A 21,539-nucleotide genomic window follows, 5' to 3' on the forward strand; every position below is an offset into this window, starting at 1 on the left:
GCCTATGGTCTTACCACTAGGTTACAGTGTTTCCAGGTGTCACATGTTGTGAGATTGTTGTTTTAAAATCAACCAAAAAAAAACCAAAGGCAAAAAAGGCATAAGCTATTAAAAAGTGGGAGAAACACTAAGAGAACCTTAAGCATGTAACTAAAAATATTATGGAAATGTTATTGAATTCATTAGCAAATTTAATGCTAGGTTTTCATTGAGGAGTAGGTTATATTACTCATGATGAAGAAAAATGTTCATTTTAAGTATATTAACGTAAATACCATCAATATGGTTTATCATGTTTAAATGTCCACTTAAAGCAATTCAGTTAAAATTCTGCATATCATACAATTTTATAGTTTGCTAGTAGGTTACAAGTAGTCATCCAAATAAAAACATCATGTGTTTTCCACTGGTTGTTGCTCTTTTTAGGTGAGCATTTGATGTATACCAACAGAGAGGATAATAACAAATCGCTAATTTCTTTCATCATTATATAAAGGTGGCTTCAGCATAGAATAGTATAAGGGCAATGATGAATTTGAAATCTAACATCAATTCAGTGATGCATCAAGATAAAAGTAGAGACAACAGGGGCATCTTGGTGAGTACTGAACATTTTATTTATTTATTTATTTTGAGATGGAGTTTTGCTCTTTTTGCCCAGGCTAGAGTGCAATGGTGCAACCTCGGCTCACCGCAACCTCTGCCTCCTGGGTTCAAGTGATTCTCCTGCCTTGGCCTTCCGAATAGCTGGGATTACAGACATGCACCACCACGCTCGTCTAATTTTGTATTTTCAGTAGAGACGGGGTTTCTCCATGTTGGTCAGGCTAGCCTCGAACTCCTGACCTAGATATCTGCCTGCCTTGGCCTCCCAAAGTGCTGGGATTACAGGTGTGAGCCACTGCGCCCAGATGAATTCCAAATTTAACAAAGCAGACTAAGAGAAACAATTCATTTAAAAACAAAACATTTGGCCAGGCATGGCGGCTCACACCTGTAATCCCAGCACTTTGGGAGGCTGAGGTGAGTGGATCAGGAGGTCAGCAGTTCAAGACCAGCCTAGCCAAGATCATGAAACCCTGTCTCTACCAAAAATACAAAAATCAGCCAGGCGCGGTGGCTGGCGCCTGTAATCCCAGCTGCTCGGGAGGCTGAGGCAGAGAACTGCTTGAACCCGGGAGGTGGAGGTTGCAGTGAGCCGAGATCGTGCCACTGCACTCCAGCCTGGGCGACAGAGTGAGGCTCCGTCTCAAAAAAAATAAATAAATAATTCAATGAAATCCCTAAGATCCAGGGCTTTGCAATAAATATGTAAATAAATTTCCAATCTCCATACTGAAAGTTTAAAAGAAATGCTAACTAATAATTAAAGAAATACAACATTTCCTCAGCTTTGCAGCAATCTAGAAACAAAGTGTGTAGACACTACAAACCACCTTACAAGGAGAAACGTGTAAGGATGGCATGACTCGCCGGCAGCCCTGGGCTTGTCCATGGTACCCCCATGATGAACAGTAACTCCATTGTGCAAATGCCCATGAACATAAGATTACAGGACTTTTCCAGTTTAGACATACCATATTTTCTTTCAGACAATTCTTGAATTTGTTTACGTAGATCAGCAACACGATTATTCCATTTCTCTGAAAATCAAGCAAAAGTTGATTCTCAATAATGCGTCCCTATGTCAGAGCAGCACTAACATATAATGACTTATTTCATATACTTTACATTCTAACAGTCCATGTCATTTTACTGCTTTCAAAAAAAAAATTTTCCTTTTTTGGTGGTTCTTAGAATTGATTTAATGGGAGACTATTAGAGAAGCTGAAAAGCAGGAGGGCAGAAAAGTTCAATCAAATTAAACACAACAACAGGGAGGTCACAATGAGGAGGTCTCCAGGGGGCTTTTAGCAAACTTCCTAAAACGTGTGTCAGCTGTGTGAAATAAGACTTTACAGCAGCCAGGTGCAGTGGTGCAGGCCTGGAATCCCAACACTTTGGCAGCAGAGGCAGGCGGATCGCTTTGAGCTCAGGGCAACATAGCCAAAACCCCCCCTCCCTAGCCCGACCCCCACCCCGTCCCTACCAAAAATACAAAACAGCAGGGCATGGTGGCGGGCGCCTGTAGTCCCAGCTACTCAGGAGGCTGAGGCAGGAGAATCACTTGAACCCAGGAGGCAGACATTGCAGTGAGCCAAGACCACGCCACTGCCAGCCTGGATGATAGAGCAAGACTCCACCTCAAAAAAACAAAAACAAAAACACAAGGTTAAGTGGGACCCCAGACCTTACAGATACAAGTTTAAGAGGGACCCCTAAGCAAAAAATGCCAACCCTTTTTCTCCCAATCACTGAAACACCAGGAGGGTGTAACCGTTTTGCAGCCTAGCTGTAGCGGGCTGATGCCCCCAAGATGCCCATATCCTAATCCCGGGAACTGGTGAACATGACCTTATATGGCAAAATGGGCTTTGCAGATATAATGAAGTTAAGGGTCTTTGGCTTTTGGGGTTGATGTACTCACCTGGATCCTTATAAGAGCAGAGCAGGTGATGGAGAGGGTGGGAGGTGTAGTGACAGAGCAGGAATCTCCAGTCCTTTGAGACGGGCAGCACAAGCTGAGGAGAGCAGGCCACCTCCACGGCCAGGAAACGGATTCTCCCGCAGAGCCTCGGAAGCCACCAACCCTGCTCCCACCTTGACTCAGCAGGACTTACTGGAGAATTCTGGCCTTCAGACCTGTAAGGGAATACATTTTGGTTGTTTTAAGTCACTAAGTTTGTGGTAATTTGTTGCAGCAGCCACAGGAAACTGGTATTGTAGTGAAGCCTCAAAACCCCCCTGAAGGGGCTGGGCTCAGTGGCTCATGCCTGTCATCCCAGCACTTTGGGAGGCTGAGGTGGGTGGATCACTCGAGGTCAGGAGTTCGAGACCAGCCTGGCCAACATGGCGAAATGCCATCTATACAAAAAATACAAAAATTAGCCGGGCATGGTGGCACATGCCTGTAATCTCAGCTACTCAGGAGGCTGAGACAGGAGAACTGTTTGAACCCACAGGTGCGGAGGTTGCAGTGAACTGAGATTCCACCACTGCACTCCAGCCTGGGTGACAGAGCGACACTCCATCTCGAAAACAAAACAAAACAAAAAAACCCCACCTGAAGGTTTCCAGTTCTGCCAGCAGTCTCCCACCCAACCCCCAGAAGCAGACATTCCATTGCTGTGGGCCACGGACAGGCAGAAGGAAGCGCCTCCTCATGGCAGAGGCCTACCCAGGAGAAACCCAAGGAAAGGCACTGCCGGGCTGGCCCCTCTCTGCCAAGGCCATATTCTTTTCTTTTTTTGAGGCCCAGTTTCACTCTGTCTCCCAGACTGGAGTGCAGGGGCACAATCTTGGCTCACTTCGACCTCTGCCTCCCCAGTTCAAGTGATTCTCCTGCCTCAGCCTCCTGAGTAGCTGGGATTACAGGAGTGTAGCATGCCTAGCTAATTTTTGTATTTCTAGTAGAGATGGGGTTTTGCCATGTTGCCTAGGCTTGACTCGAACTCCTTGCCTCAAGTAGTCCACCTGTCTCAGCCCCGCAAAGTGCTGGGATTACAGGAGTGAGCCACCGCACCCAGCATTTGCCAAGATCTTTGATGGCAGGCTTTTTCCAGGTGATCAGTCTTTGTCTGGTCTGGCTCTGCCCCACTCTCCTACTTACCTAGTTGGAATCCCTAGCTACTTTTCAGTAGAGGAGAGTGTGTACCTCAATCCCAGCTTGGTTCAGATCTGCATTTAACTCATGGAACCTGGCTGCTCCCCAGGTCCTGAAGAAAAAAAGGGTCTCTCTGTGGGTATGATAAAGGATGGGCCTGTCCCCAGGACCCTGTAAGAGGGAAGCCCAATGTCCCACCAGGTTGGCAGGGCTGGGGAAGGGAAAGTGTTATGGTAGCCCCAAGGAAAAAAAGAGGCAGCAGAGGGAGCAGGACAGTGCTCACATGGAACTCATGCCACTGCCTGAGTGAGGGGAGGGAGGAGTGCACGCCAGTGACATCGGGGGCAGAGAGGCACAGTTCCAGGGCGGCTTTCCCCCTCACTTCCTGCCATGTTACTCTGATCACCTCCAGGTGAGCCTGCCTACTTTGTGCCCAGGGGCCTGTAGAAAACCACAGCTCCCCATGGTTATAGCCCCAGGAGTGGGGCACAGCAGGGAGGAGTCCTGGACAGAGGAGAGGCAGGGGCAGGAGGGAGTGGGCCTCAAACTCCAGGAGGGGGCCCTTCTCATGGGTCCTGCTTTCTGGCTTCTCCTTCCTTACCCCTGGGCTGATCACTCGGGGAAAACTGAGACAAAGTTTCTCACCCTCAGGCCCAGGGGGTTTAATTACTGGGCCCTTAGGGAGGTGTGAGCCCTCTGAAAGGATGCAAGGTTTTGTTTTGTTTTGTTTTTTTGAGACAGAGTTTCGCTCCTGTCGCCCAGGCTGGAGTGCAGTGGCGTGATCTCACCACACTATAACCTGCGCCTCCCGGGTTCAAGTGATTCTCCTGTCTCAGCTGCCGGAGTAGCTGGGATTACAGGTGGCTGCCACCACGCCTGGCTAATTTTTTGTATTTTTAGTAGAGATAGGGTTTTGCCATGTTGGGCAGGCTGGTCTTGAACTCCTGACCTCAGGTGATCCGACTGGCTCCACCTCCCAAAGTTCTGGGATTACATGAGCCACTGTGCTTGGCCACGATGAAAGGTTTTGTGTGGAGAGCATGAACATGCCTTTCTGGGAAAACAGTCCACAGCTCTTATTCTCAGCAGGCTTCAGGGTCAAAAAAGGTTAGAACTCTTGCTACACAGCTGTGGAAGCAGCTAGGTGAGAGGCCTGCCAAGGGCACTCTGGGCACTACCTGGGCACTCTCGAGCCCATCATCCCCTAGGCAGGCTGCACTACTTGGTATTTGCAGAGCTGAGGGGGTGGGGCATGTGGGGACTGTGAAATCGTCCTGAGATGACCCACAGTCCTCAGCTGGGAAGTGAGCGGTGCATCTCCTGCAGCATCCTCCATCCCTAGAGCCATGGGGCCAGGAGAACTGGCCCTTGCAGCAAGTGAAAAGCCTATTATTGACTCCCTCCCTAGCCATGTAGACAGTGAACCAAGACACTCATATCAGGTAAATGCCTTGGTCTCTGTCACCGAGGTCACCAGTAGGCATTCCCAGATACAGTGAAGGGCCTCACACCAAGATAGGCACCTGGCCACCTGAGGAAAGAGAAAGGACTCTCTGAGGGGATGGGGCTGAGCTGGGTGTGGAGTGGTCCTTGTGGGTCTTGGTGAGAGGGAGGGGGTGCAGCATGAGCCAGGCCTCGAGGCAGAAGGACAACCAGGAGACAGCCTGGAAAAAGTGCTGGGCCCACAAGGGCTCAAGGCTGGACAGAGGGGAGGTGGGATAGGCTGCAAAGTCCTGAGGTCTGAAGATTGGCCCTGGCAGGAAGAAACCAGGTAAGGTGGGGAGTTACCTACACCCTCGGGGCCAGATGCAGGCCAGAGCCAGCCAATTACCAGGCCCTTAGGGAGGTGTGAGCCCCTTGAAATGATGCAAGGGTTTTTGTTTTTGTTTTGGAGACGGAGTTTCACTCTTGTCGCACAGGCTGGCACCTTTGCCCAGAGCAGGCACCAAGATTTCTGGCTCTGGGTGTGACCTCAGTCTGGCGAAAAGCCCCAGCCCCCACCAGGACCACCTACCCCCTAGACTACTTCAGGTGCTGAGCCCAAGCCAGGGGCAGGAAGCTAGACTGATGCCTAGGGTAATCCCAACAAAGTCCCTGGTTCCCTGCAGCTATGCGGCTGACGGGGAATTACAGCCCAAGCCCCAGATGCTGGCTCTCAAACTAACACTGAGCCCTCAGTGCCCACAGGGAGATACAATCAGCACACTTTCCAGATGGGGAAATGGGCTCAGAGAAGTGCAACAGCCTTGCCCAATGCCCCAGACCAGGGCTCCAGGCCCAGAGTGTTCTTTTGTCACTATGTCCAGAGGGCAGCAGCTGCTGTGATGTACCCACCTGAGCCTGGCAGCTTTCTCCAACTTTCGAAGCCCAGGAGCATGGCCCCTGTCCACAGATGCAACCTGGCATGAGGCGTGCCCAGAGGAACAGAGGCAGATGATTTTCGTCTCCTCCACTGGATTGTGAGGGCCTAGAAGGAGACAAGGGTCTGCTTGAGAAGGCAGTGAATAGTGAGCAACCTGAGGCAGTGCCCCTCTGGATGGATCCGCAGTGCCTGGATGGAACCTGGCTCAGACAGAGCTCAGTTCTGCAGGTCCCTGAGGCATGGAGAGTTCACAGCTACCAAGTGTAGGAGTCTGGATTCAAAACCAACAGCGTGACTCCAAAGTCCCTGCCCTAGCCCCTGAACCACCCTTGCAGGCCCATCAGATGCTCAGGCCAGCAGCACAGCCGGCCAAGACCAGGGAAACTTGGGGAGCCTCAGAGCACCCCCAGGTATTCCAACCTAATCCTGGTACCCCTGCCTCTCACCACCCTTCTTCCTGCTTTAACCTCAACCCCTACACAAAGCCTGGGCCACTCAATGTGGCATCAAACAAATGCCTCAATAAATCAGAGTCTAATCTTGAAAAAAAAAAAAAAAAGACTTAACAGATATACAATTGCACATTAGAATGCTAAAGACCATAAACATATAACAACTTAAAGTACATATAAATTCAATATCTATCCAATCATTGTGACTATGACACAGTAGAATATTAAAATACTATTTTCAAAATGTATACAAGCTTAATGTTCTGTGTATTCAAACTATTTATTCAAAATACAAATCATCAACATAATTTGCCACTAATACTGAGTGCCTTCACGGGACACATGATTCACTGGGAGTCAATAAATTAGCAGCCGGCAGGCAGTGACACACAGCAAAAATGAAAACCAAGAGGTGAAATAGTTCTGAAATAAAGGTCTTAACGCTAACAGAAATCACTGAATTACTAACTCATTAGCACTAATTTTGAGCCAACTAACTAATTAATATGAGATGATACAATGTCCTATACTTTGGTAAGTACGGACTATGTTTAAACAATGTCTGTAACGTGACTTTCAAAATGCTCCTGGCTTTACAAAGATGTGATTAAAATGTAGTAATACATGCTAAACCATTTCCCCCTGCAGAGCATGTGGTAACTTTCATCAGTCACATTGAGAGTCCAGAAGATAAAGGAAAAGGTCGTGGATTTTGCTGAGAACTTACCAGAGTTGAACTCCCTCATTTTCCGTTCCCCAGCATTGGCAGGTTCTGGGACTGGTAGCTGTGGTGGCTCGTTGATCTCTGTCTCTTAGAAGGTGGGGAATAATCATCATCTTGAAAAAGAAAAAATGGTCATTACTGAAGGAATCATCTTTGGTTACAGCCACCTCTGGGTCAATTCCCAACATTCAAAAGCTGAGCAGGGCTTTAAAGCTATCTTATTAATAATTATTTCTGTATTGCGAACTTCAGCATACTTTTTTCTAGTTACATTTGAAATGTTATTCTTTTGGGATGTGCTCAAGTGAATACTGCTTTTTCCTCTCTCTTGCTTCATTACTTTTTAGTTTGCTTCATTTGAATCATCACTGTAAGTCTCCCCTTCTCCTCAAATAACTTTCAAATTGCTGCCAAGAACTATGTTCTATTTTAAGGCTTTTGAGAAAAAACTTTCAATGAAGATAGCCACCTGAAGTTATACAAATATAGAAGAAACAGGATAAAATAAAGCTTAGATTGGAAAAAATATTTAAGATTATACAAAATTCAAGCTAAACAAGGGAAGCTGAGTAATTGTATGTTCAAATACTTTTAACAAGTGCAAAACATGTAGGCTTAAAGAAATAGAGCTGGCCAGGCACGGTGGTTCACGCCTGTAATTCCAACACTTTGGGAGGCCGAGGCAGGCAGATAACTTGAGGTCAGGAATTCGAGACCAGCCTGGCCAACATAGTGAAACCCCCTCTCTACTAAAAATACAAAAATTAGGCCAGGAGCGATGGCTCATGCCTGTGATCCCAGCACTTTGAGAGGCTGAGGCGTGTAGATCACCTGAGGTCAGGAGTTTGAGACCAGCCTAACCAACATAGAGAAACCCCGTCTCTACTAAAAAGACAACATTAGCCGGGTGTGGTGGCACATGCCTGTAATCCCAGCTACTCGGGAGGCTGAGGCAGGAGAATCCCTTGAACCCGAAAGGCAAAGATTGTGGTGAGCCGAGATTGTGCCATTGCACTCCAGCCTGGGCAACAACAGCGAAACTCCATCTCAAAAAAAAAAAAAAAGAAAAAATTAGCCAGGCGTGGTGGCGCATGCCTGTAATCCCAGCTACTTGGGAGGCTGAGGCAGGAGAATCGCTTGAACCCAGGAGGCTGAAGTTGCAGTGAGCCAAGACTGCACCATTGCACTCCAGCCTGGGTAACAGAGCAAGACCCTGTCTCAAAAAAAAAAAAAAAAAAAAAAAGAGAGAGAGAGAAAGAAAGAAAGAAAGAAAGAGGGCTACATTATTTATGAAACAGATACTGTTAACTCAGTCACCAGAAAGCCTGTGTATAAATGAGCAGTGAGATATTCAAGCACAGCACACACACACTTCTCAGGACAGCTGTCGTGAGAGTTCCATGCTTGTTTCCTTCTGGATACATCAGCAACTCACTCTGCTATGATCCTGCAATACATCTCATGTTAGAATTAGAGACATCTGGGCCAGGCACAGTGGCTGACGCCTGTAATCCTAACACTTTGGGAAGCCGAGGCAGGCAGATCACCTAAGGTCAGGAGTTCGAGACCAGCCTGGCCAACATGGTGAAACGCTGTCTCTACCAAAAATACAAAAAATTAGCTGGGCATGGTGGCAGACGCCTGTAATCCCAGCTACTCGGGAGCCTGAGGCAGGAGAATCTCTTGAACCCGGGAGGTGGAGGTTGCAGTGAGCCAAGATCGTGCCACTGAACTCCGGCATGGGTAACAGAGCAAGGCTGTCAAAAAAAAAAAAAAAAAAAAAAAAAAAGAACAGAAAAAGAAAAAGAAAAAAGAATTAGAGACATCTGGATCAAATCAGCTGCCAGTCTCGCAAAGTGTTGGGTAACATCCTATTAAGATTGCTGCTTACACATCATCTATAAAATACTGAAAATATCATTTTAAGAAATCTTTTTTTTATTTTGAGACAGAGTTTTGTTCTTGTTGCCCAGGCTGGAGTGCAATGGTGCGATCTCAGCTCACTGCAACCTCTGCCCCCTGGGTTCAAGCAATTCTCTTTCCTCAGCCTCCTGAGTAGCTGGGATTACAGGCATGCACCACCACACCTGGCTAATTTTGTATTTTCAGTAGAGACAGGGTTTCTCCATATTGGTCAGGCTGGTCTCGAACTCCTGACCTCAGGTGATCCACTGACCTTGGCCTCCCAAAGTGCTGGGATTACAGGCGTGAGCCACCATGCCTAGCCAAGAAACCCTTATTTGAAAACAAGCCAGGCGCGGTGGCTCATGCCTATAATCCCAGCACTTGGGAAGCCAAGGCGGGTGGATCACTTGACGTCAGTAGTTTGAGACCAGCCTGGGCAACATGTTATAACCCCATCTCTACTAAAAATATATTTAAAAAATTAGCTGGGTGTGGGGGCGGGCACCTGTAATCCCAGCTTCTCAGGAAGCTGAGGCAGGAGAATCACTTGAACCTGGGAGGTGGAGGTTGCAGTGAGCAGAGATCATGCCACTGCACTCCAGCCTGGGTGACAATAGAAAGACTCCATCTCAAAAACAAAACAAAACAAAACAAAACGAAAAACCACTAAAAAAAAGACTCCATTTCAAAAACAAAACTAAAACCAAAAACACAACACAAATGAAGTATACAAATGAAAATAATTACTGTGTTAAACACAGTTTCATAGAAAATAAAAGACCAATCAAATACAATAAGCTGCCTTCTTAGATGGGTATGTTATTCTTTTACAGCTAAAGAAACGGGCTCAGAGAATGTTCTTTGATTGGACTGTGTTGCATCTCTGGACAGTGCAGCTGAGATCAGACTTTGTGTGTAACTCCACTAGCCTATCAGGGTGCCTCTCATAAAGGTAAGCAATGTAAATTTGGCCTAATATACAAAGTTGCCAGGGCAGCACTGGGTCAATTCTACATACAGTACTTCTATGTTCATCAAGGGAAACCTTAAAGGAAAGTGAAAATGCTTCTAGAAGGCGACTGGACACCAGCGCCTTTGCTTGTTGCCTTTGGGCTCTTCTTCTAAGGCCAACAGTGACCTGAAATTATTGACTAACTTTTCCAATCAAGTGGACAAAATGGTACCAAGGTTGCCAACATCAGACAAATTCACTTGAGGGCCTTATCTATGTACTTTGAAAGACAAAACTGCTTTTGTAAAGGATACTGTATTTCAGAAAAAAATCATATTAACAACTAATAACACTGTAAAATGCTGATGTGTTGAATGCTACTTTAGAAAAACATGTTCAAATCTAGGGAAAAAATTTGATTCAAAACTACATATCAATTATCTAGCTAGCTAGCTATCTAGAGACATGCTTTCATTCTATTGCTCAGGATGGGAAGCAGTGGGATTACCATAGCTCACTGCAGCCTTGAGCTCCTGGCCTCAAGTGATCCTCCTGCCTCAGCCTCCTAACTAGCTAGGGCCACAGGTGGACACAGTTACGCCTGGGTTTTTGTTTGTTTTGTAGAGACAGGGTTTCACTATATTGCCCAGGCTGGTGTCAAACTGGAGTCTCGCTGTGTCGCCCAGGCTGGGGTGCAGTGGTGTGATCTCGGCCCAATGCAACCTCCGCCTCCCGGGTTCAAGTAATTCTCCTTTTATCAGCCTCCCAAGCAGCTGGGACTACAGGCATGCGCCACCACGCCTGGCTAATTTTTGTATTTTTTGTAGAGACTGGATTTCACCATGGCCAGGCTGGTCTCCAACTCCCGACCTCAGGTGATCCACCCGCCTCGGCCTCCCAAAGTGTTGGGATTACAAGCGTCAGCCACTGAGCCTGGCGAAGCACTTTCTTCTGTTATTAAGTAGCCTAACCCAGGTGGGGCGCGGTCCCTCATGCCTGTAATCCCGACAACTCTGACGGCCAAGGTGAGAAGATCGCTTCAACTCAGGAGTTCGAAACTGGCCCGGGCAACATAGCGAGCCCCCCCCACCCCCATCTCTAGAAAAATACAAAAATTAGGCCAGGTGCGCACCACGCCCGGCTAATTTTTGTATCTTTTGTAGAGACAGGGTTTCGTCATGTTGCCCAGGCTGGTCTCGAACTCCTGAGCCCAAGCCATCCATCCTCCCGCCTCGGCCTCCCAAAGTGCTGGGATTACAGTAGGGCCCAGCCAGCCTCATGTTTTATTTAGCAGTCCCTCCCTGTTGCACACTTGGATAGTTTCTTAATTTTTTTAGACAGGGTTTACCTCAATCTCGCAGGCTGGAATGCTATGGTTGGATCATAGCTCACTGGAGCCTTGAACCTTTGGGCTCAAGTAGCTGGGGGGCTGAGGTAGGACTACAGAGATGGGGTTGCACCATGTTGCTAGGCTGCTCTTGCCCTGAAGGGTCCTCTCGCCTCAGCGGCGTCAGACATAGTTTTCTATTTTTGACGAACATAAACACTGTGCTGGGTCTGAATTTTTCAGCTACCCTTCTTCAGCCCGCAACACACAGACCTGGCGGGGAGGTCGCTGTTACCAGCCCCCACTCTGACGAGAAGACTGCCCAGCCCCAAGCGCTGTAGCGCCCCGGTGATGTCGCCGAACACCCGGCGCCTGTGACGTCGCCGAACGCCCACCTCTACGGTGTCGGCGAAGACGCGCCCTTGTGACGTCACGGAAGGCGCGCCCTTGTGACGTCACGGAAGGCGCGCGCTTGTGACGTCACGGAAGGCGCGCCCTTGTGACGTCACGGAAGGCGCGCCCTTGTGACGTCTCAGGGGACCGCCACTCACGCGGAGCCAATCGGAACTCGCGGCGGGGCTGCTGGGTCTTCCAGGAGCGCGCATGAGCGGACGCTGGCTACGGGTGGCCGGTCGGGATGTAACCGGCTGCTGAGCTGGCAGTTCTGTGTCCCGAGGCTTCCGCCCGGCCGCAGCCGCACATACGCTGCGAGGAGGAGCTTTACGACTTCCCGGTCTTCGGGGCCAGGCGCAGCAAGGGCCAGACTCTGCCCTAGCAGGCGCTGCGCGCCAACCGGCTGGCACCTGTCGCAGAAGGTGCAACCGATCGCACTGTCGCGCGGAAGCTCCTCAATGGCCAGCTCCAGCTGCAGCCCCAGCCGCCCACTCGCCTCTCCTGAGCCTGGGTAAGTGCGTCCCACAACACCTCCCCCAGCCAGGGCCCGGGGACCCCCGGGAGCGTCCCCGGCTACCTGGCGCCGCTCATCCTGGGCAGGGTCGGCCCCCTGTGAGGCTGCCGGGCATGAGGGAGCTGCACCGCTGAGCTTGACCTCTGACGGCCTTTTGTAATAGCATTAAGTCTTTGAAACTTTGTGGCGAGGTAGAAGGGGCTAGGAAACGAAGAAAACATCTTTTTAAAAATATAAGCGATCGGCTGGGCGAGGTAGCCCACGCCTGTAATCCCAGCACTTTGGGAGGTCGAGGCGGGTGGATCACGAGGTCAGGAGTTCAAGACCAGCCTGGCCAGCATGGTTTCACTGAAACCCCATCTGTACTAAAAACACAAAAATTAGTCGGGCGTGGTGGCGGGTGCCTGTAATCCCAGCTACTCGGGAGGCTGAGGCAGAGAATTGTTTGAACCCGGGATGCGGAGGTTGCAGTGAGCGGAGATCGGGCCACTGCACTCCAGCCTGGGCAACAGACCAAGACTCTGCCTAAACAAACAAATATATGTGTGTATATATGCGATCGAGCCCGGGAGGTTGAGATTACAGTGAGCTGAGATTATATAAGCGATCAAGCACGGGAGGTTGAGGTTACAGTGAGCTGAGATTGCGCCGTTGCACTCCAGCCCGTGTAACAGAGGGAGACTCTGTCTCTAAAAAATTATATGCAAGTGAGAGCTTTTCTTCCAGCCTTCACGCTCAGACTGAAGAAAGTAATTAGGCCAGCCCCCGTGGCTCACGCCTGTAATCCCAGCATTTTGGGAGGTGGAGGCGGAAGCGGAAGCGAGTGGATCGCTTGAGATCAGGAGTTCCAGACTAGTTTGGGCAACATGGTGAAACCCTGTCTCTACAAAAATATAAAAAATTAGCTGGGCATGGTGGCACGCACTTGTAGTCTCTGCTACTTGCCGGGCTGAGGCGGGAGGATCGCTCAGCTGCAGCCTCGACCTCCTGGGGCAATCCATTTCAGCCTCCCAAAGTGCTGAGATTACAGGAATGAGCCATCGTGCCTGGCTTTACACTATATTTTAATACTTTTTTTGAAAATGGAAACTTTTACAGGCAATTCACTTCCTTCAAACTAATGATAAGGAAGTGATGCTGTTCTGTTCTGTTTTGTTTTTTGTTTTTGTGGGGTTTTTTTTCTTTTTTGAGATGGGGTCTTGCCCAAGTTGGAGTGAGGTGGTGCAAACAAGGCTCACTGCAGCCTTGACCTTCGGGCTCAAGGAATCCTTCCCCGTCAGCCTCCCCGGTAGCTAGGACTACAGGTGCATGCTACCACGCTTGGCTAATTCTTTTTTTGAAATGGAGTCTCACTCTGTCTCCCAGGCTGGAGTGCAGTGGTGCAATCTCGGCTCACTGCAGGCTGGTCTCAACCTCTGACTCGGATGGTCCACCCACTTCTGCATCCCAAAGTGCTGGGATTACAAGTGTGACCCACTGTGCCTGGCGATATTGCTCATTTTAGATACTAGAACTTTTTAATTTAATTTTTTTTTTTTTTTTTTTTCTGAGATGGAGTCTTACTTTGTCTCCAGGCTGGAGTGCAGTGGTGTAATCTCGGCTCACTGCAACCTCCACCTCCTGAGTTCAAGCGATTCTCCTGCCTCAGCCTGCCAGAGTTGCTGGGACTACAGGTGCGCACCACCACACCCAGGAGTTCAAGGCTGCAGTGAGCCATGGTCGTGCCACTGCACTCCAGCCTGGGCAACACAGCGAGACCCTGACTCCACAAATAAATCAATCAACATCGTATGATCTGTACCAGGGTATAGGCAGGTGCTATGATCCCCACTTTTCATCCTCAACTCTAAGTTGAGTCATACATCAACCTCTAGTAACAAGTGGCATGTTCTCAGTCAAAGGGGTAAGCCCAAACCACGTGGAGAGAATCTTATCTCTTTTGAGAGCTAATATAAAAAGAATTCCTCCTAGGCGTAAAAATATTGTGACATCAGTTACTTAGGCTAAACATGCCTATTATGCTAAGTGAGTTATTAACAATAAATACTTTAACTCTGTGCCATGTTAATTATCATAATCTGATTTATAATTTGTTTTAACGTTAGGTTAAACAATAACCTAAGTAATAAAGTAAACAATATCTTCAAACTTGAAATATATGCTTATTTGTTAAAATAAAAAACAGTTTAATTTGTTTGGGACATTTAATTTGTTTGGCATGATTATTTCTTTTCTCATAAAATATATATTAGTGCTTAAGAATTTTAAGAGGTATAGTCTTTCCTTTTATAATGGTGGTTGTTTTTAAAATGAATCTGTTATTTCTGTTACATGAATACAGATACTCCTTGACTTACGATGGAGTTACATCGCAATAAACCCATCGTAAGTTGAAAATACTGTAAGTCAAAAATGCACTTAATACACCTAACTTACAAACATCACACCTTTGCATAGCCTATCGTAAACATCCTCACAACACTTACATTAATATTTGGGCAAAATTATCTATCACAAAGCCTATTTAATAATAAAGTGCTGAATATCTCATGCAATTTATTGAATAGTGAACTGAAAGTAAACAACAGAATGATTGTATGGGTACTCTTAAGTATGTTTTTAAATGTGGATCACTGCATGCAGATGGCATTCATACTATTGTACAGTCAAAAAAAAGTAAATTGTACCATCATAACTGAGGAAGTCTGCAGTTTATGATAATGTAAGGATTTTGGAAAACTGTTGCAAATATGTTAAAATTAATTTGTGCTAATCTCTTGCACATTTGTATATTAATTGATTAAATGCTTCACCTATAGTTTTTTTCACAGAATTCATTTCATTTAAAATTTTAAGCTCAACTTTGAAAATTATAAACTGTGGGTTGAAATATTATAAATAATACTTTTTGCTTATTTTCTTTAAAAATATAAACCTATATCAAAATATATACATGATATATGTGTGTTTTTATGTATAGACACTCTGAATGCAACACATATTTTTATTTTACACTACATCTTTTCTTTTATTCCACAAATCTTGTATTAATACTAAATATCAGTCGAATTCCCAAGATACTTTTTTATGTGCCTGCAAATAAGAATTATCCTACCTGATCTTTTCAAAGTAACTTTACCAATGAAATAAATTTGACTTTGTTTAAACATTTCCAATCTTGAGAGCTTCAGAAATCTCATGACAGAAGGTGTCCATCCATTTAGTATTTGGCAAGTTACAATTTCCGAGTTTCTTGTTTCCCTTCTGAGACACATCAGGCAAATGAGCTTTTTACTTGGAATTAAACAGATTGTTTTGTACGTTGTGCTTCTATTGTGTTAATAAAAAGTTTCATTAGTCTGTCCCTAGTGACTAAATGTGGTAATTAATAGCAACAGTATTGGGTGGGTGACTGTGTGAGTGTGCATGTAGTATATATTTGTGGTCTTTAAAGCTATTTGTTTCAATAAAGATGACAGCATCCAAGATCCCCAAAGTTTCCACTCTGAAAGTATTTTAACAATACAGTTTCTAAAACAACCTGCTAACTTTTCTGTTAATGCACCTGTTGTTCTCTGACATGAGAAATGCTGCACTCACATAAATTGAACTGAAAATGTTTAAGTTCTTCCTTAAAGTGAGAAATTAGCTTCCCCTCAAAATCATCAGCATAATAAAAATATTATATCATGAGATGAAAGTAATTCAGCAACTAATATTCTCTAAAGAGCTAGGCCAAGATGTATTTGACACATAATGTGCTAGACATTTTGAAGAAAGTAATACAGTTCTTGACTTAACCAGAGTATAGCTAGGCACCTTCAGTGCTCAACTTCACTGAAATATCACCCATCTATTAAGAAACTTGACGCATAGTGGGCAAAGTTTAATATGTTTCAGATATGGAAGGGAATCTAAAGTAGTGAGGGGACAAGTGCAAGTTATAAGACACAGAATGAATATTGTTTTGTGTCACTAAGTGAAAAGCCAAATGTACACTATGAGATTTATGACATAAGCCAAAAACAAGAAAACATTTGCAGTCCTGAACATCAATATTTTCTTCAACTATGTGAGCCAATGAAAGAGAAACTCTGAAGAAAGATTTATACAAAATTCACAGCTTAAAAGGGGCCAATGGAAAGATTTATACAAAATTCACAGCTTGAAAGGGGCCAATGGTAATAGTAATCTTTTAAATAACTCTATAAAACATAACAATTCAGGTGAAAGACGGGCCGTGGACATAGACCACATATTCTATCTCTGTCACCAAATGAGTTAGTTTTCTACCCCAATATAGGTATCTTAGATTATATATACACAATAATTTAGCAAAGAAGGGAGTGGCCATTAAGGGAACAAATCTATAACTAGGAAGAAATTTTCCCGGATAAAAGGTCCTGACAGTAGCTTTAAAAATACAAAACTGATGACTGCTATCACTCTGCTAACTTTCCATTATTACAGCTGTTTTGATAGACATGTAACTATCTTCAGCTATGAAGCATAAATTTTATGTCAAGCAAGGTACTGTCTGTTAGTGACAACCTAGCCATATTTCAAAAACTGTTGCTGCAGCGCAGGCAATGAAATGTTTAACTCTAGTAACTCTTTTAAGTGATATGGTCAAGGCAACTCAGTGGAGTATGTCCAAGGGGCTTGCAACTTTCATAGCAACCATCACTTGATGGCATGTTACCTCCTCATTCATGAGAAGCTGTGGACAGAGACAGAAAAATCAAGGAAACTGGAGCAAAGTAAACCTGTGTTCTCCAGACTGCTTAATAGGGGTGGTAGCATAGCGTTTTAGTTTAGTTTTGTTTTGTTTTCAGCTTTGGCATTAATTACAGAGATAAAGAGAGGAAAACGATTACAGATACACTAGGATTCTTCATTTTAGCAGTTGTGTTTTCTGAATACAATAGGCAACGAGCCATATGTTTAAATACCGTAACCTAATGACCCCTTTGCACACTCAAACCCCTTACAGGACGGGGAGGACGGGGAGCGTGCAGACTGGCAGGTACATGAGCTTAGACGAGTGCTTTGGGGCTCCAGCCCCGTGGTAGCATTTAGAGGTGAGTGCCTGTGACTCCCAAAGCCCACATGGGTGTGGCCTGTCTTACCGTGTGCTCTTTTAGCTTTGCCATCCACATACGGCTTAAGTGTTCACCAGCTCAGTGCCCTCTTGGCACCCAGGTCTTTGTCCAATATCCAGGAAGAATCAGGTCACACATCAACGTGAAGATTGTGAATGCAGGGGTTTTACTGAGTGGTGGAGGTGGCGCTCAGCAGGATGGATGGGGAGCTGGAAGGGGATGGAGTAGGGAAGATGATCTTCCCTAGGAATTTGGCTGTCCGGTGGCCAATCTCCTCTCTGACCACCGACAGCCAAACTCCTCTCAGCATTCAGACGCTCTTTCTCTTCTTTCTGCTGCGCCGCTCTGCTGTTCTCCGGCTCTTCTGTTTGTCTCCTTCTCATCTGCTTCTAGAGCCTGGGGTCTGGGGTTTATATGAGTATAGGATGGGGGTCATGACAGGCCAAAAGGTAACTTTTGGGAACAAAAATAGGAATGTCTGTTCTCATTTAGGGCCACAGGTTTCCAGGATTGAAGGCGGGGCCTTTGCCAGGGAACTACCCTCTTCAACCCAATATTTCCCTGTCTCCTGTCCATATCAATTGCTGGGAGAATTAATTTGAATTTAATAGCTTTTCTGAAGCCTGTGAGTCCTTCTAGTGAGTCAGTGAGCCTTCATGTTGTATTGAGAATCCCTGACACCCTATGCAATTTTAATTGTTTTCTTCTACACAATTGAAAATTTTAATTACTTTTAAAGGAATGGGGTTTTACATTGATTCATTCATTAATAAATTATTATTGAGTGCCTTCTATGTATCAGTCTTATTTTAGGTTGTAGAAATACCACAAAGTATGAAATAAAATTTCTATCTTTAATATCCATTTAAAACACAGAATAAAAAAGGAAACAAATTAAAATAATATTCTAATATAATTTGCATTTTACCAAATAAATAGACTTTGTGTGAAGAATTTATATTAAAGCTATTGGAGAGAACTGATCCCCCTTAAGGAATTTCTTTTTTGTATAGCAGATTATCTGAAGGTGTAATATCAGGGCTTTCTTCCCTGCTAGGAGTTTGATTTCAATTAATGCAAGTATCAGATGTAAAGAAGGGCAATAGCAAGTGATAAAGACTTACACTCAAGTGCTACTCTGTTATACTTGGGGATGAATATTTCATGGTCAATTCTGGAAGGGGTTAAGTATAGAAATTGAACAGTGGTAAGTGGCTGCCTCAGGAGAAAAGGTAGCAGTAATTACCTCTGAAGGGAAGAAGATTCAATAAACAAGGATGTTGGAGAGCTTTGGAAATAAGCTTTACATATCACAAACTATCTATTAGTGGAATGTGCCTAGTAAAAAAGAATAAAAAATGTAATTTCCACAGGATTCTCTATGCAGAAACAAAACACAAAAAGGGGAAAAAAATGGCCTTTTCTTCCCACCCACTCAGGGTAATTTCTTACGTGGTTTATGATCTGATAAGAAATGGAAGAGAAATTCAATTTGTAGTTAGAAAAGAAACTAAAAATTAATCACCTAAAGAAAAAAGTTTACAAATTTTTCATAGGTATAATTTTTTAAAGGTTCCGTTGTGCTTCATTTAGAAAACTTAAATATGATTTAACAATTTGTCATTTTGGTGAAAGAACTATTTTATTTCTTTTATAGACCCATTGATTTTGTCCTCTAAATTACTGCAACTAAATGGTTTTCTTCTCAACAAATCATGATTTTTTCTTCCTTTTGTTCAAAGTTGTGAGGGTTTTTCTTTGCTATTTACATCTGTGAATTCCATTCATTTGAACAAAGTGTAAAAATGTAAATGAAAATAAAGGAGTAGGTGTGGAGAATTATAAGTTTGTAGTAGAGTGGGATTTCTCAGCCTCAAATCTGTTCATACTTATTGAAATTTATTTAAAGTTTAACACTTTGGAAAAAATCAAAATTAACAAAAACATTCTTAACACCTACAAATTTCTATTTACCACTTAATTTTACTTTCAAAAACATTTTAATCCATATATTTTATTAGAATGTATTCAATAAAGAAGAGAAATATTTTTCTGTGGTACATATTCCCAGGTCTTCTTATTTCCTATAACGAAATAAAATGAGAATGGAAAATAGTCAGTGAAGATTGAACTTCTCTTCCACTAAAAGAAGATATCAAAATATTTTATTAGAAATCACAAAGAAACTGGTGAGTTCACTGTTCCTATTTTAAGTATGAAAACTAAAAACAGGTACACAAAATAATTTATAATCTTTAATTTTCTAAGTTAACTATATTCATTTATTTCTTTGTATATTTTATGTTATTACTCACATGCATATAAATATGTTTAAGCAAAAATTTATGTAAAATACCATTGTTACCGGCTGAATTGTTCCTGTCTTGTCCCCCTCCTCAAAAACATTTCTATGTTGAACCTCCCGGTATCTCAGAATGTGACTGTATGTGGAGACAGGTGTGGGGTTGAGATAGGTAAGTAAGCAGGAAGGAGGAAGGGGCCCCGGGTTGGGACAAACAATTGTTCTGAGAGACAGCTAATCACAATCCATTGGCACAACATTCTGTTCCCAAATACCTGGTTCCCCACATAGTCTCTTCAGCACCACCTTATAAAACTTCCCTCCAGCCCCTGCCACTTTCCAGGCAGTCCCTTCTCTGCCATACTGCCCATTGCTTTTTTGCAATGTACTTTTCCTCTAATAAATCTGCCTCTCTTCCCCAACAACTGTGTTGCTAGATTCCTTTACCAACAGCAATGCTGGCCGTGGCCATTGCACCCATGACAATAGGGTAGTTGCAGAAGTGGTTAAGTTAAAATAAGGCCCTTAGGGTGGGACCTAATCCAATATAACTGGTGTCCTTATAAGAAAAGGAAACTTGGACACACAAAGAGACACCAGAAATGTGCACACACTGAATACCATGTGAATATATAGCAAGAAGGTAGCCATCTGCTAACCAAAGACAGTGGCCTCAGGAGAAACCAGACAAATCAATCCTTTGGTCTTGGACTTTCAGTCTCCAGAACTTTGAGAAATAAATTTCTAGTGTTTTTTGTTGTTTTAGCCAAGCAATCTGTGGCATTTTCTTATGACATCCTGGCAAACTAATACAATTATTAAACAATTAAACTTTCTATAAAAATTACGCTTAATGTTCTATTATGATGATTAAAGAATACTCTATCAAAGAGTGTTATATTTAATGTAAAAAAGTAAGACATATACAAATATAAAGAACAAAAGTAAAATAAGGTACTCTCTTACTCCAAAGATCCAAGAATCTATTGTAAATTTCAATATGACAGTGGAAGCCCCAGTGTATTTGGTTCCTAAAGAAAGAGAGATTTGGGGCACTTTGGAACATTTCATAACTGTGGGCCAAATAGGAATGTGACTAGACCATGTGAAAAATAACAGTAAAGGAATCATCATATTTTAGAATCTTGGAACAGAGCTAAAGTAGTATACAAATGAAAACAGAGCATAAAATACATGTTCTACAAGAATATAAGCCTTGTATAAGAAAAATAGATTAATGGAATGTCTGACTCCAGTAAACACTCAAAAAAGAAACAGTGACATAAACTCTAGGAAAGAAAATGAAAGAGGTAGTAGAACATACGGATGAATAAGATTATAGTAAAATAGCAAAACTATAAAAAGTTTTATTTTTAGAGGAAATGATTAACATGTGTAAACTGACAATTAATATGCATTGGAGGGGAAAAATTAAGAAGGTATAACTTGCTCCAGAAGAGAAAGATCACCTAAAAAGGATTGAGTGAAATTTAAAAAAAAAAGAAAAACAAATTGCTGAAGAGGCTCATGAAACATGTTCACCGTGCATCAATTACCAACTTGTCTGAGCCCAGTGACACTGGACACCCCCCAACTCACAGAAGGAAATAGAACCAGTTTACTGGAACACAGGTCAGTAGTGCACATACAAACTAAAGTGCCAAGAAAAAAATATGAGAACAATTCAGAAACATTGCAAGAGGCATGAGGAGCATGCTGAATAAATCTGACTCATGTGTATTTGCGATTTAAGAGGAGAGGACAGGGACTACGGAGCAGAAGCAATGTTTGAAAAGATAATGA

At 44.0% G+C, this 21,539-nt stretch overlaps 1 protein-coding gene and 1 long non-coding RNA gene across 2 annotated transcripts in view; one reads left to right on the forward strand and one right to left on the reverse strand.

Moving 5' to 3' along the window:
• The first annotated feature begins 11,090 nt into the window (after positions 1-11,090).
• LOC129032744 (uncharacterized) overlaps positions 11,091-21,539 on the forward strand; it is a 59,423-nt gene continuing 48,974 nt past the window's right edge. The window contains exons 1-3 of the mRNA XM_063661429.1: positions 11,091-11,123; positions 11,669-11,773; positions 11,962-12,329. Of these exons, the coding sequence (XP_063517499.1) occupies positions 11,091-11,123; positions 11,669-11,773; positions 11,962-12,329 (506 nt within the window). The remainder of the gene's footprint in view (positions 11,124-11,668; positions 11,774-11,961; positions 12,330-21,539) is intronic.
• LOC134739109 (uncharacterized) overlaps positions 14,278-21,539 on the reverse strand; it is a 50,862-nt gene continuing 43,600 nt past the window's right edge. The window contains exon 3 of the long non-coding RNA XR_010125619.1: positions 14,278-19,518. This is a non-coding gene — a long non-coding RNA (uncharacterized LOC134739109). The remainder of the gene's footprint in view (positions 19,519-21,539) is intronic.

Source organism: Pongo pygmaeus, chromosome 2 (genome assembly GCF_028885625.2).
Source record: "Pongo pygmaeus isolate AG05252 chromosome 2, NHGRI_mPonPyg2-v2.0_pri, whole genome shotgun sequence".
Classification (NCBI taxonomy): Eukaryota; Metazoa; Chordata; class Mammalia; order Primates; family Hominidae; genus Pongo; species Pongo pygmaeus.